The 18216-nt window shown below is 47.2% G+C and overlaps 1 protein-coding gene across 1 annotated transcript; it reads left to right on the top strand.

Annotated features, from left to right (window-relative positions):
* Window positions 1-8698: 8698 nt before the first annotated feature.
* Window positions 8699-15878, top strand: LOC120371973 (glutamine amidotransferase-like class 1 domain-containing protein 3A, mitochondrial). The gene is made up of 4 exons (XM_039488565.1): window positions 8699-8904; window positions 10624-10795; window positions 13591-13795; window positions 15584-15878. Exons 1-4 carry the CDS (start codon window positions 8797-8799, stop codon window positions 15774-15776), a joined length of 678 nt encoding a protein of 225 aa, XP_039344499.1. The 5' UTR covers window positions 8699-8796; the 3' UTR covers window positions 15777-15878.
* Window positions 15879-18216: the final 2338 nt, after the last annotated feature.

The following is an 18216-nucleotide window of genomic DNA, read 5'->3' as shown; positions in this document are numbered from 1 at the left end:
AGTTTCTACCGGTCCTGGCTCTGCGCTGCGCCCTGGAAGCTGCCAGCAGCAGGTCCAGCTCCTACGCAGGGGGCCACAGGCCCCGAGCACTGGCTCCACACTCCCATTGGCCATGAACCATGGTGGTGGTGCCTGAGCGGGAGAGCAGCGCACAGAGCGGCCTGTGCCCCTCCGGCTAGGAGCTGGACCGGCTGGCTGCTTCCAGGCACAGTGCGGAGTCAGGATAGGCAGGAAGCCTGCCTTAGCCCCCCTGCTGCGCCACCTGCACTCCTGCCCCAGCCCTGAGCCCCTTCAAACCCAGAGCACCCGCCCACAACCTGAAACCTTCCCCACCCCATCCTGGAGCCCCCTCCTGCACCCCAAACCCTTCGTCCCTGGCTCTACCCCAGAGCCGGCACTCCCAGACAGAGCCCTCACCACCCCTACCACAGCCTGGAGTCCCTTCCCGCATCCTGAAGCCCTCATTTCTGGTCCCACCCTGGAGCCCGCACCCTGAGTTAGAGCCCTCAGTTGGGGGGACATGGGGGTCTGGCTGGGAAAGTGGGGTGGAGGAGGCACATGGGGCCCTGGCTGGAGCAGTTGGGGGACATGGGGGTATGGTGGGGGATGTTGGTTGGAGGAGGCATGTGGGGCCCTGGCCAGGGCAGTTGGGGTGAAGGCGCATGGGGCTCAATAGCAAATGAAGTGTCCAAAATAGCAAGCAGCGCAGAATAACAGAGAGCAGGGTTGGCCGGATTTTGCCCTCCATTAAATAGCTAAAAATTCACTTTGAAGGGTGCATATCAGCAAAGCAGCAGCAGTGGCACAGAGCCAATGTGGGACTGCAAAGCAATAGTGATTCTCTCTTTCATGCAAAAGGCTGAGGATGGTTTCCTGGTCGGAAGAGGCCAAGAGCCCAAATGCACCTGCAGGCTTGCTCTGCCCCAGTACTTCCAGCTCCAGCTGCTTGGCTCAGGCTCCTAACTCGCCTGGGGCTGCTCACAGGAGGCAGACTCTGAACGGGCGTCGGGAAGAGACACCCGCAGAGACGAGGCGATGCTGCACCTGGCGCAGATCACATGCAAACAGCTTGTTGACCCTCACCGGCGATGCCCCTGGCCTACCACCCCAGTCCGAGCCAGGCAGACAAGTGTCTACACTGGCAATTTACAGCGCTGCAACTTTCTTGCTCAGGGGTGTGAAAAAAACACACCCCTGAGCGCAGCAAGTTTCAGTGCTGTAGAGTGCCAGTGTAGGCCATGCTCCCAGCGCTGGTAGCTACGCCTTTCATGGAGGTGGGTGTTTTTGAGCACCGGGTGAGCTCTCCCCCAGCGCTCTGCCGCGACCATACAAGCCACATTAAAGCGCTGCCATGGCAGCACTTTAACATTGCCAGTGTAGACTAGCCCTCATCAGGATTAAGTGCTCGTCGGTGGTGGGGCACTGTATGAACCAGCATTGATGGTGAAAAAATAAAAACAAAAGACATGCACTCCCCGTACCTCCAACTGCCCCAGCCAGGGCTCCTGTGCACACCTCCCCCCCCAACTGCCCCCGCCAGGACCCCCGTGCGCCTCCCCCATGCCAACTGCCCCAGCCAGAGCCCCCGTATGCTTTCCTCATACCCAGCTGCCCACCGTATGCTTCCCCCATCCCCAACTGCTCAAACCAGGGCCCCTGTATGTGCCTTCCCCTCAACTGCCCCAGCCAGGGCCCCTGTGAGCACCTCCCCTACGCCAACTGCCCCAGCCAGGGCCCTCATGCACCTCCCCTCCCAATTGCCCTAGCCAGGGCCCCCGTTGCCTCCCCCACCCCACTGCTCAAGCCAGGGCCTCCGTGCACTTCCCCCAACCCCAACTGCCCCAGCCTGGGATCCCATGTGTTTCCCCCATCCCCACTGTCCCAGACAAGGCCCCTGTGCACCCCACCCCAAACTGCCCCAGCCAGGGCCCCATGTGCTTCCTCCATCCCACTTCACCAGCCAGACTCCCATGCCCCCCAAACTGCCCCAGCCAGGGCCACCAACTGCCCCTGCAACATAGCCTTGTTGCTAAAAGCTGCGTAGTGTAGACAAGCCCACAGTGACTCTAGCTTTGCCCATTCTACAGTCTGCAGAAATGGCTGGGTGAACTGCAAGCCTCATGAGCCTGAGTCCAGTGGCCAGGCCATTTCAGTCCTTGGCTTCTTTAGTAAAACTGTCAATTTGGTGCTGCTTGCAGTGGTGTTGTAAAATGGACCCTTGTCTATGAGGACCCACAAGGACACCACCAAATCTCTTCACATAGACCACCAAAGAGCCATCAGATGGTGACAATTTAGAGTGGCTACTAATTTGGGATAAATTTAAATCAGCAAATTATAGGTGAAAGGGTCTGTATCCTATAACTGGTCCCCAGATTGATCTTGTGCCTCTATAAAATGTTCAGATTTCAGAAGGATGTCATCATGGCACATTGATTTTATTTATAGTTTTATACAGACATATTTAGGTTGATACCAATTTTACTGTTAGTGTTTTAATCTTATGTTTTTAATCCTTATATCTTTATGTGTTTTATTGTGGAGCTCCTGTTATCCTATAAATAAACTGTTCTTTTATTCAGATTTGTTTCCTACCTTGCATTTAGTATTGTAATATTGAATGTTAACTCCTTTGTCCAGAAAGGCATGTATTTTTATTGAATGTACTAATTCCTAGCTTTTGTATAGCACTTTTCATCTGTAGATCTCAATGTGCTTTACAAAGGAAGGTGTAGGCATCATCACCCCATTTTGCAGATGGGTAAACTGAGACACAGAGGTGAAGTGACATGCCCAAGCTCATACAATGGGTCATTGGCAGAGCTAGAAATGAGGGGAAAAAAAAACTAGTCTCCTGATTGAAAAAACTAGTCTCCATTGCTTTATCTACTAGACCATACTGCCCTACAGTAAGTGAGCATGGATTGTCTACAAATCAAAATAATAACCAAGTGTAACATTAAAATTAAGTAAAGACATGGCTCCTAAAGGTGTTCTTAAAAAACAACTGTAAGATGGCAAGACTACTGAACGTCTTACCCAGCAGCAGGACTGTTGCACAGAATGCATTGAAGTCAGGTCCAAGACAACATTGACAATTATATGCTCTCCCTTTTCATGTATGTACTTTACACAATATTTTAATCCAAGAACTACAAAGTTAATGAATTCTGGAATAAATGTCCATGGCTATTTCTGAGTCTGCAGCGGAGTCTAGTTAATTAGTCTGAACCTAACTGAGGGCCCCATGCAACTCCCCTTGACTTAAATGGAGTGGAATCAGGTCCTCTGTCAGCAGACAAGCAATGCAGAAGACCTGGAAGCAGCTATAGAGATCAGCTTCTGGGAGCTAGTTCGACTGCTCTTTTGATCTAAGGGTATGTCTACACTTACCGCGCGGGTCGACGTGGTGAGTTCGACTTCTCGGAGTTCGAACTATCGCGTCTAATCTAGACGCGATAGTTCGAACTCCCCGCGCGCTCCGGTCGACTCCGGAACTCCACCACTGCAAACGGCGGTGGTGGAGTTGACCTTGGAGCCGCGGACTTCAATCCCGCGGCGTCTGGACGGGTGAGTAGTTCGAACTAAGGTAGTTCGAGTTCAGCTACACTATTCCCGTAGCTGAACTTGCATACCTTAGTTCGACACCCCCCCTAGTGTAGACCAGGCCTCAGTCTCTGGAAGTGTCTATACAATTTAAAAAATTTTGTTGAAGAAATTCTAATTGATGCTCTGTGACTTATCAATACAGACCAGCACCTTTCCTATTTCTGCATGACAGAGGGCCAGAGGCTATAAGGAATAAAAAGAAAGAAAGAGGCAAGATAGAACTTCTGCAGCAACTGAATCCTTAGGTGAGGTGTGACTGTATAAAGCCGCAGGGAAAAAAATGCACTAATAATCGCAGAGAAGAGACTCTTGATAAGGAAGCAACAGCTGCTATGTTATTAAAACTGCCTTTGCGAAAACATCTCTGCATGGTACTTATGTTCAAGCACATATTTGTCAGCATATAAACAGACAATATGCCATCCAATCAGAAAGTTATGAGTGTAGCTGGATCGCAGCTGATGAATCTGATATACACTAGTTTGACTGCTCCCATCATCTTATACTGAAACAGTGACCTATTTAGAGATTGTTCCATGGGAGCATAGGCGGCAGGTTATATACATTTGCGGTGCTCGGGCCCAAGGAATATTCAGGGCCGGGTGCCCTGCTCCAGCAATATTTGGAGCTGGGTCTCTCCTCCGGCCCTGCCTGGATCGGGCCCCGGCCCCCGCAGGCCTCCCCCCTCCGTCCCGCTGCATCTCTGCCTGGAGCAAGTCCCAGCTCCCACCTGACACACACACACACCGCGTGTCCCCCCGCCCGCCGCGCCGCGTCCCTGCCTGACAGAAAGCAGCGCGGCGCCTCTCCCCTGCCTGCTTGTGCTGCTGGAATAGAACGGCTCTGGGCAGAACTGCTGTCTGCTGCCCCAGGGTCCTAGCGCCCGCCATTGACTAATGGCAAGGCAGGCTGCCCTTACCCTGCCCTTCTGCCCTAGCCCTGAGCCTCTCCAACGCCCCAAACCCTCATCCCCAGCCAGAGACCTCATCCCCTCACACCCTAATCCTCTGCTCCAGCCCTGAGCCCCCCACATCATGAATCCCTCATCCCCAGCCCCACAGCCCTTACCCCACACCCCAACCCTCTGCCCTAGTCCTGAGCCCCCTCCTGCATCATGAACCCCTCATCCCCCAGCCCCAGCCAGAACCCTCATCCCCTCAGACCCTAATCCTCTGCCCCAACCATGAACCCCCTCCTGCATCATGAATCCCTCATCTTCAGCCCCACAGCCCTCACCCCTGCACTCCCTCCTATCCCCAAACTCCCTCCCAGAGCGTGCACCCCTCCCCCTTCCCACATACCCCTTCCCACCCCCAAACTCCCTCCCAGAGTCTGCACCCCTCACCCCTTCCTATGCCCCCACCCCCAGCCCAGAGCCTGCACCCAGCACCCAAACTCCATCCCAAAGCCTGCACCCTTCCTGCACCCTAATCTCCAGCCCAGGACCTGCAGCCCAGACCCCCCCCCCCCAAGTCTCCTCCTAGAGCCTTAGGCAGGTGGGAGCGGAGTTTGGGGGGGGCGGAATTGGAGGGCGGGTTCTGGGCACCACCAAAATTTCTACAAACTTGCCACCCATGGGAGTTAATTCAAAGCTCAGTTGGATTCATTTTGGAAAATACACAACAGCTTCTACAGCTATATAAAAGCAGATCTAAGACTCCATGCACCATGCAGATTACAACACATTGTCACTTATAATACTGAAGTAATATAGCAGAGGAAATAAGATGTGCTTGTTTGCATTTGGAGCTTGTTATTACTATTCCCAAGTGAGTAATTTAATGAAGGACTGAGACTTCAAGTAGCCATATAAAAGAAATTAGAGCACTTGTGACAGGCTTTCATTGGAAATAAATAGTCCAAAACTAGAAGAATGGTTCCAAAACATATGTGAGGTGGTTGTTATAGAAAAACTATTGCAGTGGTTACATACCCAGCAAAATAGAGGACAAATAGATGCTTAGATATGTGTTTACCATTTATTCAGTACTAAAAGTACATTTTCCTTCAAAAAAAACCAGCACAACTGTCCAACTTTTTTTAATATTAACTTTTGATAGACATGCCTGATTTGATACATATGAGTGGAGTCAATAGTTTCACTTGGTTTAATAGAATCAGCAGAAACAACACATCATGCATGGGGTAAAGAGGCTCACTTTGTAATATGGTTACACCTCATTAAATAGATTAGATGATTATATTACCAAATCATGTTTCTTGAAACAAAAAGATAAGAGTCGCTCTTGTGATGATTATTGTTTAATTTCTGATAGTTACATGGCAATGATTTATAAAACCTGTTATTACTTCCTAAATAAATAAATAGTTTGTAAAGAAATGAGAGAACATGGAAAGCATAGAAAGCACGTTGTCAAAAGAAGGCTCCATGTTTGCATGCTCAGGGCACACAATTTTAGGCTAAAACAAAATTTCACTGTTCGTCACTATAATACACATTCTGCATTTTCCCAGTCTCTCACATTTTCTATGGTGTCTGCACTTCATGCCAGAGTCTTGACAGCTTCTTGCTGCTGATCCAAAATCCTAGCACTTTGCTGTGGGCTACGTTTTCAGTACCTAGCCTCTAAATGTGCATACAGTTTGGGGTGACCCTATTTTACTGAACTACGGAATTCAGTATTTGCATATGCATATCCAGCTGGTGTTTGCAAAACCCACTCTACAGACAACTTTTGCCTTAGTGAGGGCACAGTCTGACAGTTTCTCCTCCTGTACCTATGTGTTATGTCTGCACAGTGCTTCATATCTAGAAGGATGTCTGACAGGGGCAGGTTGGGGCATTGCTCTAGCAGAGCAGAGTTAAGATTATGGCATGGGGTTGTTGTGTAATTCCTGGTTTTGAGAGGTTTAAATTTGTTTTACCTTGGAGCTGTATCTCAGAAATAAGATAATTTCTTATTTCTGTTAGTGGCTCTAATTTGGGCCACTAACCCTACCCCAGACCTCAAGATGCATCACAATTTCAAGACAATCCAAATAATAATATGGATTTTACAGAACCTAGGAAAACTGGCTAAAAATTGTTAAAAGTACTCAGCCTTAACTCTGGTGGTGCTACCACCCCACTATATTGCGAAGGTTGGACAAGGAATGCAGAATAAATAAGGATGGAAGTGTTTCTCATATAGAACCAAAGGAACTGGTATTCCGGAGCTATTCAGTCCTAGTTGCCAGTGACATTTTATATTAACTCAAACTGAACTGAAATTAGGAATCTATGTTTTTGGTAGTGGAGCCACACTGGAAAGCACTTGAGTATGTACATATTGTAGTAATGTAAACTGCTCATGCTAATCAAAATACAAATCCTTTAGCCTTTTGTGTATATTGTGATAAGCCAAACAAAGAAAGAAAAGAAAAAAAATGAGGTATATTTACAGTGCATGAATCATGCACATTATTATATACATAGTTTTATTCAATATTATACTGAACATGGTCAGGAGGATTAGAACGGTTTGAGCAAGTGTGTTGATTTACCATGAAGAGTATGTCTGCCAAAGAAAGATGATTTAATTTATAGGCAAATTCCCTACTCAATATATAGTAGGGGTTGGCAACCTCTGGCACACGGCTCGCCAGGGTAAGCATCCTGGCAGGCCGGTCCAGTTTGTTTACTTGCCGCGTCAGCAGGTTCGGCCATCGCGGCTCCCATTGGCCGCAGTTCACCCTCCCAGGCCAACGGGGGTGGCGGGAAGCTGCGGCCAGCACATCCCTCGCCTGCGTCGCTTCCTGCTGCCCACATTGGCCTGGGATGGAACCGCGGCAAGTGGGAGCTGCGATCGGCTGAATCTGACGATGCGACAGGTAAACAAACTGGCTCGGCCCGCCAGGGTACTTACCCTGGCGAGCTGCATGCCAGAGGTTGCCGACCCCTGTTATATAGGCTACAAAAAGAACTCATAAATTGACAATACTGATAAATCCTTTTATGAGTTTAATTACCTCCTTCCAGTCATATATTTAAGTTGATTCAGGTAATAGTTTATCATACTGATAGTTATTCTATAAGTGTGAACATAAATGCAATGGAAAAGAGCATAATTTATTTTTTTCTTACAAAAAGCTAGATTCATTCTCTATTCTCACTCATCACAGCAGGTGGAAAAATCATATGGTAAGAATTATTTGTTGCCATGTGTAGAATGGAAATTTCATTTGTCTACAAAGTCTGTAATTAAAGGTATAATATTTCAATCCACCAGCATAATCTTAATGAAAAGTGATGTCATGTCAGACACCAGCACCATGGGGGCTCAGGGTTAAAGACTATAAACTAGGTTGCATCCTGCCTTAATTCTAATTTTGTAACCAGGAAAAGAACTTTGGGAGCAGATTTGTAAAGGATTTCTCATTTACAAAACTCACTCTTTCACATGCAAAACCCATTTGTGGTGTAGCAGATCAGGCAGTCAGATACCTGATTTATAACTGGAAAGATCTAGTTTTGCACATATAGGCCCTAAACCTGTAAAGTTTCCTGTAGTGCTTAATTTTAAGCACTCTGTAGTCTCATTGAACTCAGTATGAGCATAAATCTCAGCAGGATCAGGGCCATAATGTGAACATGGATTGTATGTGCATGGAAACTGGAAGCCCTTTGAAAAAATTTGGCTTATGCATATTTACTGAGCATCAACTGCAGCTGGATACTCAAAATTTGTCTCAGGGAACAAGTTTGTGTAGCATGAGACAGAGACCGTACAGTGCCCATAACACCGTTAAGGACCACCTGTTGAGCACTGCATGACGGATAGATGATAAGCTCTCTAGGGTAAGGGACCAGCTTCTTTGCTACTTTTCTGCGCAGCACCCGGCACGATGGGGCCCTGCTCTTTGGCGTTGCTCGCTGCTTCAGGAACACAAACGATAATGTGATTCTAATCAGAAGCGGGTGAAGCACTTTACAGCCATATTCCCGTTACGGACATTATAGTTGGTCTTTTGTTATTGACTTGACTCCAAATCAACAAATCCCCGCTGCTCCCTGCCCGTCCCCGCAGCCCCCGAGGCTCCGATTGGAGGGGGCCCCTGCAGCGCTCAGCACAAGGGCCGCTGGGCGGCAGCAGCGTGTGTACACGGCGGCGTCCGGGGCCCTGCTGCCTGCACCGTGGGGCGTGTCCTCCGAAGCGGCGCGGCCCGGCAGCTCTGCCCGAGCGAGGCATGGGGAAGCGGGTGGCCCTGGTGCTGGCCGGCTGCGGGGTGCTCGATGGCAGCGAGGTGCACGAGGCCTCGGCCGCCCTGGTTCACCTCAGCAGGGGCGGAGCGCAGGTGAGAGCGGAGCCGCGCCGCACGGGGCAGCCCCCGACTCCGGAGCAGCCCCGCAGCGGGGGAGGCCGCGCTGCAGGCCGCTACGTCGGAACGGCCGCCGCCCCTTGGCGGGGCCTGATCCCCACGGCAGCCCTGGGGCCGTGGGTGGGCCCTTCCGTGTCTCAGTCCAAAGTGACCGCTGGCTGGGGCCTTTGGCACGGGGACCCTTCCCTGCACGCTGCAGACGCTCAGCTGTGGTGAGCCAGGGGACTGCAGTGAAAGTCACCCTGCCTGCCACCTGCCTCCTTCTCTAATGGCCCCCTTCCCAGCCCAGGGACAGAAAGAGTGAAAAGTAGAAGTGGGCCTGCGTTTAGAAACTCTGATCCAAATACCTCCTTCCCCCCCAACTTTGGATCTAGATCCAGATCCAATTTTTGCTGCTAGCCTGTATTTTTGGCTAAGTCAGATTTATTGGGACACATTTGAACCTGATGCAGATTTTGGGCCTAGGCCCCACCACTGTATTCAGATAGCAGAGACTGGTCCCATCTCCGTTGTGCATAACAGATGATAAAGTGCCTGGTCTAGGCAACAGCACTGGGAGCCCATCACAATCAGGGGCCTGGGTACAGATTTGAGACTTACTAATGGACTAAAAAAATAGATATTTGCCACAGTTGTACAAAATGCAATAAATGCAACCGATGAAAGGTGTAACTAGACGTGTGAAAAGCATGTTCCATAGCAGTTCCGTAACAGTTATGTAAAAATATCAACTGTGCCGCTTTTTTTTTTTTTGAGGCTTTGTGGTTTTTCATGTTGACTTCTAAAGGCTTGTTGAAGAAATGTGTTCTTTTAAAACCATTTTGTTCTTCCTCTTTAATCTTTCAACAAAAAGATAGCTTGCTGGATGAAAATGCAATTCCCATGGCAGTGAGCTATGACTGAAGTAGAAAGCACATTTTCAGACAGAGAAAAGCAGAAAAATATCAGCCAATAAAATTACTCATTTTAGAAATATTTTTTAAAAGTTTTCTCCAATACAGGGATTGGCAACCTTCGGGGCACAGCCCATCAGAGTAATCTGTGGGCGGGCCATGAGACATTTTGTTTATGTTGATTGTCTGCAGGCATGGCCCCCCGCAGTTCCCAGTGGCCGCGGTTCGCCGTTCCTGGCCAGTGGAAGCTGTGGGAAGTGGTGCAAAGACTAGACTAGACTCTGGGTCCCCCAGTTCCTAGAGGTGGGTTCCCTAACCACTTGGCTGTAGAGCCATTCTCTGTGGCCCCATGACAGGTGACTGCTCTAGTCACTGGGTTAAAAGTTCTAAATTGGGCAGCATGACCACTTCTCCTCCTGCCATTTGGTGTGGAGTGAGACAGGCACCTAAGCTGCCTCTGGGAAAGGGTTCCCAACTGTGAATCACAAACAGAGAGAGACAGCTCCCTGAAGCCCAGAGTTAGGTACCTAACTCTGTGAAAGGGTTGGGACTTTAGACACACCCCTGTCCTCGGATCACCCATTGGCTATTTTAGGTGTTTCCCCACCTAGCATGCTGGCTTTTGTGGTCCAATTCTCAGACACCCCTCTCTCCCAATCCAACATTCTTGGGTAAGTGTCTCTAGTTTGTTAATGAAGTTATTGGATTGATATGATCCCTGTGGCTTTGCAGCTATATTATGTTTTCCTAGTCTTAATTTGTTTCTATATACAACCTATTTTGTTCTGTATCTGTATTTTAGGTAAGGATATTTGCACCCAACATAGAGCAGATGCATGTAGTGGATCATTTCAGAGGAAGTCCAACAGAAGAGAAGAGAAATGTGTTAGTTGAAAGTGCCAGGCTAGCAAGAGGCAACATTGAAGATCTGGCTGAACTGAAAGTTGGTGAATTTGATGCAGTCATTTTTCCAGGTGAGTTTAAAAATAAATAAATAAATAAACAGAAAATGCCCCACCTCCATACACTGTAATTACAAGTAACTATTTTAACTTTCTGTAGCTAATGTTTTTACAAAACCCTTTAAATAAAGGACATTCTGGAGCTGTCCAACTTGAGAATCTTTCTTATAAACATGAATTTTGAAGATGGTCTCAAAATACTTTTAAATAAAAATTACTCCATATAGCCCTCATTGTTAAGCAAGTATTGTTATCCCAATGTATAGGTGCCAGGATGCTGGGTTTAATGTTAGCATACATGTCACATTGTTCCTTCCTTCTCCCTAAAAGTCTTGTAAACTCCCAATTCCCTACCTACAGACAAGAATAGAGGAAGAGCAGAGCAATGATAGAACTTGCCATTATACATCACTTGCTGTACTTTGGCAACCATTTTAGTCACTAGAGTGTCTGTGATTGCGAGCTGGATGACATTCCCTGTCTGACATTTTGTTGAAATTATAGCTCCACTTTGCTGCTGACATAGCAACACTTAGCACTTGTATAACATCTTTCATTCATTGATCTTAAGATGCTTTACAAATATGGGTAATTATTATTTTCATTTTACAGGTGGGGAAATCAAACCACACAAATACTATGTGACTTGCTCAAGATCACTTTCCAGAATCGTTCTACAAAATTTAAAGTGCTAGCACTTCAATTGGCCATTAGCAGCATTTATTTTTAAATCATGATAGCGTTTTCTGCAGTAGAGCCAGTAGAGGGAGCACAAGTATAACACAGTACAGGAAAAGCTGTTTTATCTGGTATTTCACCAAGAAGAAAGCTCTATAAACCGGCATTTCTGATCTTCATTGAAATTCTGGTTTATAGTCCAGTTGGCAGTGGGCCAGCAGTGGGTTGGGGTGCAGGAGGGGGGCACAGAGTGCGGGCTCTGGCATGTTGGGAGAATGGGGGGGTGCTGGTAAGTGAAAAATGCTGATGAACTAAGCGGGAAGAAGTTTGGGTGCAGGGGGAGTGCGGGCTGGGGCGCAAGCTCTGGGAGGGGGCTCAGGGTAGCGGGTTGGGGCGTGGGAGGGGGTGCCGGATCCTGGGGCACTCACCTCTGGGTGGCTCCCGGCTGCTCCGAGCTAGAGGCGCGGCAGGCAGATCTGTGCGCTGCCCCTGCCCCGCCTCGGGTGCTAGTTCCGCAGCTCCCATTGGCTGGGAACCATGGCCAATGGGAGCTGTGGGGGCAGCACCTGCAGGCAGAGGCAGCACACAGAACCGCCTGCCACGCCTCTGCATACGTGAGTGAACCACAGATCCTGCACCCCAACCTGCTACCCTGAACCCCCTCCCAGAGCTTGTGCCCCAGCCCTGCACTCCCTCCTGCACCCAACTCCCTCCCTCTTAGTTCACTGGCATTTTTCACTTTCCGGCACCCCCCACCCCAATCCCCCAACATGCTAGACAAAACAGCTTCTACTGTATTAATAAACCCATTTCCCAGGGCTGTGGTGAGTTGGTAACATCATCACTGCTGCAGGTGCATAGGCAAGTTAACAAATTCCATATGAAGTTATTGCTCCATTAGAAACCTGGTGGAGGGGGCTGAGAAGAATGTAAACTTTAAGATTAAAATCTTATTTTGGAACTTCCAAGATAATATTCAAAACAGTGAGTAATGGGAATAGGCTAAAAGCAAGAAATTAAAATGTTGTCCCTTAAAATAGTTCTTGCAGCACTATCATCATTTATTATAGGAATGCCAGTGGTTGTGTGCATTCCACAAGGAATCAAATATCATTGGCTGATTACACTTGGTAATAACTTTTTATTACTTTGATAAATTAAACTAGTGTAAATCCAGCAAATGAAATTGCAGTAAAATTTAATCTGTTTCTACCAAGAAATGAGGATTAAGTGCAGACACAGGGTTGCTTATTATAGCGCATCTCCAAAGATGCACTTTTTTTTATAGCAAATTGCTTTATAATTCACAAGAGATACAGCCAAAAGCTCCTAGTACTGCAGTGTCTTTAAAAAAGTGAGACATACTGGGTTATCTCAATAAAAACGATAAAGGCCAAAAAGAGTTCAAAGAAAAACATATTTTTTATAATTTGTTTATATCTTGAACTAAAACTTCCAAAAGAAATTACTCTGGGGGAGGAAATATATTGGCTTCATCAATCTGCATTTTCTTCATCTGGAATGTCTAGAAGACTCATGCTTCTTGTACCAAAGAAAAGCAGCAGGGAATGGGACAGAGGATTCCTGCTTTATAAAGGAGCCTAGCCCACAACAAGAATGCTTAATCATATTTATAAGCTGAATGAAGGCTTGATTTTTTTTTTTTTTCCCCCTACACTCATGAGCTACACAAGTATTGTCTAATTCTTGGTTTAATGTATCATCACTTTTGTTTTTTAGATCCTTCTTGTGTGTTGGTAGGTGCAGATCAAGTAATAAAACCTAGTGGTGGGAGGCCTCTGTTGGGTGGGTCTGAAGATTAAATTGTTCTCTCACCTCCTGAAGAGGGTTGAGCCTCCTGCCTGGGACATGTGGGAATGCTTGCACGTCTGCTGCCTATACAGTCAAGGATTTCAATTGTTAATGTAAATCAATCATGTTTTGCACGCTGAGTGGTTACAGCCCACTAACTTAAAAAAATGTAGATAGCCTACGATTAAAAACTCTGCTTTGGCTTAAAAAAAAAAAAAGGGTGGGGGGGGTACAGTGTCCTTCTGGTGCTGTAGCAGCTAGCTAACTGCTCTTCAGACTGCCTTAAATGTGAAGGTATGCCCTTTTTTTCCCCCAAGGTGGATTTGGTGTAGCAAAGAATCTGTGTTCCTGGGCAGTGGATGGAAAGAACTGTACTGTCAATGAGCTTGTGAAGTCCACTCTTCAGGCTTTCCATAGTGCTAAGAAACCCATTGGTTTGTGCTGTATATCCCCTGTGCTGGCAGCTAAAGTCTTCCCAGGTTGTGAAGTCACAGTTGGCCATGATAAAAATGTAGATGGAAGGTAAGAAAAGGTTAAAGACACTTTATTTTGTTATGTGCACAAAAAAACCACAGGCCTATGATGTCAGCATTCCTCAGAGAATGCACTATTCACATCCTTTCTGATTTTACGCTGTCCATTTCATAATAGTGGTAGGAAACGCACATTTGGAGGAAGAGGGCTGAATGTGTGAGGCTGGTTGGCTTGTTATGCACTTGAGGGGGAATAGTAATTTACCCCAACAAAGAAATACACTGGCCCAGTACTTGTCTGCTAACGACATCCATAGTTGCATTACACTGTGGCTTTTTTTGTGTGTTTTTTTTTGTGGTGGTGTTTTTTTGTTGCTTTTAATTCTGTCTAAGGGATTTATGCTTCAGAGCACACTCAGGTGCCTATGGTAAGACAGCAGCTTCCCCTCTTGGCATGGTATTCCAGAATTGTCCAGTTTGTATTGTCCTTTGTGTCTTCACTAAAGCATCTGCTACTGGGTCACTGCTGGATTAGATGACCATTGGTCTGATTCGGTATGGCGGTTCTGTTTTCAGGATGTTAAACTTGGCTGCTGGCAGACATCCAAATGATAACACTAATCTTAGGCCCATGTCATGCCTTTACCATTCTCCTTGCTCCCATTGTTTGAATGGAATTGCTCTTTCTGGTTGGATGGTTTTAAGGCATGGGCAGGTAGCAGCTGAGAAGGAAACCTAGCAGGAGTTAATGCATCTTCAGGTAATGTTAACTATGGATAGGATATCAAAATGGAATTCTATAGAGCCAGCCATGAGTGATGACGGGCAAACCAGCTGTTTCACCCCTCTCCTTCGAACAAAATCAGTTCCCCGCAGATGTGGTGGAAGGTCTTCTAGACTAGAAGAGCCCAGAAGAGGATCTAAAGTTACTGGGAGCCTACCGTTTCCTCCAGGCCCCTCAGGAGAACGTACTTCTGAGTGCTAAACGTTGTTATGATTGGCACCTCCTCATAAATTCATCAAAAGATTGTTGTTAAAGTTTTGCAGTTATTCAGATCATGTATTTGTACTGTAGATGGCAAAAATCTTGATTCGGCAATAGATCAGATCAGTGGTAAATAGGGTGTGGGGAGGGAGTACTTTTCTTTGCTGAAGCCTCTCTAAATCTCAGATCTCACTGCCCAAGATCCCTTCATGTCATCACTAAGGCTAAGATTTTTGTCATGGATATTTTTAGTAAAAGTCATGGACAGGTCACGGGCAATAAAGGAAAAAGTCATGGAAGCAGTGACCTGTCTGTGACTTTTACTAAAAATATCTGATGAAATGGGGATCTGCAGCTCCCCACACTGCAACGGGGCAGCTGTGTGGTGGCTAGGAGCTCCGGAGGCCCCCACCGTGGCTCGAGTGTCAGAGTTCCATGGTCCCCTGCCACCCAAGACTGGGAGCTGCTGGGCCCTCTGCCGCTTGCAGCGGTGGGGGGCTGCAGGGTACCCCTGCTGTCTGCAGCTCCAGGGGTACCCTTGTGGCAGCCAGGAGCTGCAGTGCACTCTCACTGCCTGCAGTAGCTTGGAGCTCTGGGAGCCACCAGGCAGCAGGGGTACCCTGCAGCTCCCTGCCCTCCCACTTCTCTCTTCCCCCCCCCCCCCCCCCAGCAGTGGGGAACCTTGCATTTCCCAAATGCCACGGGCTGAAGTCATGGATTCCATGACCTCCGTGACTAAATTGTAGCCTAAGTTATCACTGCTAGAAGTGGTTTGACTGTTTCTGTAACTCTCTCACTATTAGGGTTGCCAAAATCATATGGCTACAATGTTTTTCTGTTTACTGTTAACAGGTTTCCTGATGCTGAAACAGCATCTGCTATAGTAGAACTTGGATGCAAGCACATTTGTAAAGATGTAACTGAATCCCATGTGGATGCCACCAACAAAATAGTCACTACTTGTGCTTTCATGTGCAAAGCTCCTTTGCATGAAATCTTTGATGGAATTGGAACAATGGTGGCAGAAGTCCTGAAACTCAGCTGAGGGTACTCTGATGTCTGCTATCCCCTGCAGTGAAATGACTACCAGTAAATATAAAACATTTACCTGCACTTAACTATATTAATAAAATAATGCAGTTAGTGAGCTTGTCTGTTTTTTAAGTCCTACATCACACACACCACCATCTCTACAACTTTTATCACTTCTTTTTCTCCCTTTATTTGAAATATAAGCAGCATCTCTTGAGTTTTATTGAGAGTCTAAATGTGCTCAGAGACTTGGGTAGGAATCCTCCTTGCCTAAATGGGTTTTTGTAATACCCAAGTATAGTAAAATGTGACAGCAGAAAAGATGAGTGAATTACTCATCTAGGTTGAAAGTGTGACAGACAGATTTAAATCAGGGAGAGGAATTAAATCAGTATAGCAAAAACAGGGAAATAATCTGGGATTTGTGTTCCTGTGACTCTTTAAACAAGCCTAAAGCTAATATTTGTCACACCAGTTAGACCAGCGGTTCTCAGACTGTGAGTCGGGACTCCGAAGTGGGTCACGACCCCATATTAATAGGATCGCCAAGGCTGGCATTAGACTTGTTGGGGCCCAGGGCTGCAGCCCGAGCCTCACCTCCCAGTGCCAGGACCAAAGCCAGAGGGCTTCAGCCCTGGGTGGCGGGGCTGAGATTACAGGCCCCGTGCCTGGGGCTGAAGCCCTTGGGCTTCAGCTTTGGCCCCCTTCACCCAGGAAAGTGGGGCTTTGGCTTTGGGCCCCCTGCCTGGGACGGTGGGCTGGGCAGGCTCAGGTCTTGGTCCCTCCTCCTGGGGTTGTATAGTAATTGTTGTCGGAAGGGGGTGGCGTGCAATGAAGTTTGAGAACCCCTGAGCTAGACAAGCTAGCTTCGTGCATCGATGGTTTGGTTTGTTTGCAATTTAACACCATTTATTTTGTTGAAAATCATCTTTTTTATAGTCGTTACACTGTCTTTGCTGCTTTTAAATGAAATAGTGAAGGATTCAGTTAGGAGGAATTAATTCAGTTATAAGATGTTTTCACACACAAATTGCAATGGTAAGACTTACTCAACCAAGTGGATTATACAAACTCAAAACCATCTGTTTTCATCTAAGATGTGGGGGCAGAAGTCAGCATTTCTTATAGGCACAATCCTTCAAGAGATGTTAACTTCAGTAGGAGTTGAGGGTACTAAAAACTTGACAGGATTGGGTTCCATGGCCCCAATCCACAACGGCTACTTAAGTGCCTCAGTCTCATGTTTAGGTTCTGCTGCAATCTACAAAACTGCTGTCAAACCCTGTCGGTGCCTAATTTCCTCCAGCACCCAAGTTTTTTTTGTTGAAAGTTCCCTTGACACCTAAGTTTCAGTCTCTGAGCATGCACGCTAACTAACTCTAGGTATCTGGACCTCTATCTCTAGCCTAAGCCCTAGAGCAACCCACTAATTGGGGAAGATTAGCAGAGGATGCCTATCTCATGGGCGGGGCCAAGACAGATGTGGTGAGAGGCCACCTACCAGATCAGCACCTTTCACAATCTGGCTGGAGGAGATGGCAGTGCCCGCTTTATACTTTTTAACCCAGTGGTTAAAACACTTGCTTGGGATATGGGAGACAAAAATTCAATTTCCCCCTGTGCCTGACAGGAAGAAAGTATTTGAACAGGAGAGTGCTCTAATCACTGAGCTAGTCTGATGTTGCTCTCCCTCAATCTCAAGTTAAAGCTGTTTTGGATAAATAATGAGAGAGTGATTGGACAAGGGGGACTGGACGCTGGGTTGCCCACGTCCCATGTGGGTGCCCTAACCCTAACCACCCCTCTTTCTGCTCCAGTGACTTTTCCTCTGTGGATAAATACAATAATAAAGTATTTATCTACAGGGGAAAAGTCATTGGGCCACAGAAGAAGAGACAGAATGACTTTGTAAGCCTGGAGGTAGGGGTACCCAGCTGGGCCATGGGAGAGCCAGGATCTAGGCTCTCTGCCGCAATTATTCATTATCCACAGAGGAACAGCTTCACCAAGAGATTGAAGGATCCCAGTGACAAGTATTGCAACCACATGCAGTATCTTTGGGGGAAGGTGGTTGTATATTGTAGTACTGTGGGCCAGGGATTATTTGAGTGTGTTTCACTGTCTGGGAGGAGGGTTACTGCAGCTCCCTCAGAGACAGAGAGAGTGTGTGTTGGAGGGGGAGATTAAGGTGAATCACTCACATTGTAGACACCCCAGAAGGTAGTACCTCCTAGTAGAGGTTCACAGATACTTGTTCAAGCTGGGTTCCCAGAGACTAGGAAATTTGAAGAAAGGGCCTTTTCCTTTAAAAAGGCCTTGCTTAGGCAAACTCAGAACCTTCTTTCTGATCCAGCAAATGGACAGGACCTTCCATCCAAGGGTCCCAACCTTTGCAGAAGGGTTGGAAGGCCTTTGGCCTTCCAAGCACCCATAAGACAGACTGGTAACCTGTA

The sequence above is a fragment of the Mauremys reevesii genome, linkage group 1 (assembly GCF_016161935.1).
Source record: "Mauremys reevesii isolate NIE-2019 linkage group 1, ASM1616193v1, whole genome shotgun sequence".
Classification (NCBI taxonomy): Eukaryota; Metazoa; Chordata; order Testudines; family Geoemydidae; genus Mauremys; species Mauremys reevesii.
The sequence above is the reverse complement of the archived record's forward strand: the minus strand, read 5'-3'. Positions and strand labels throughout refer to the sequence as shown.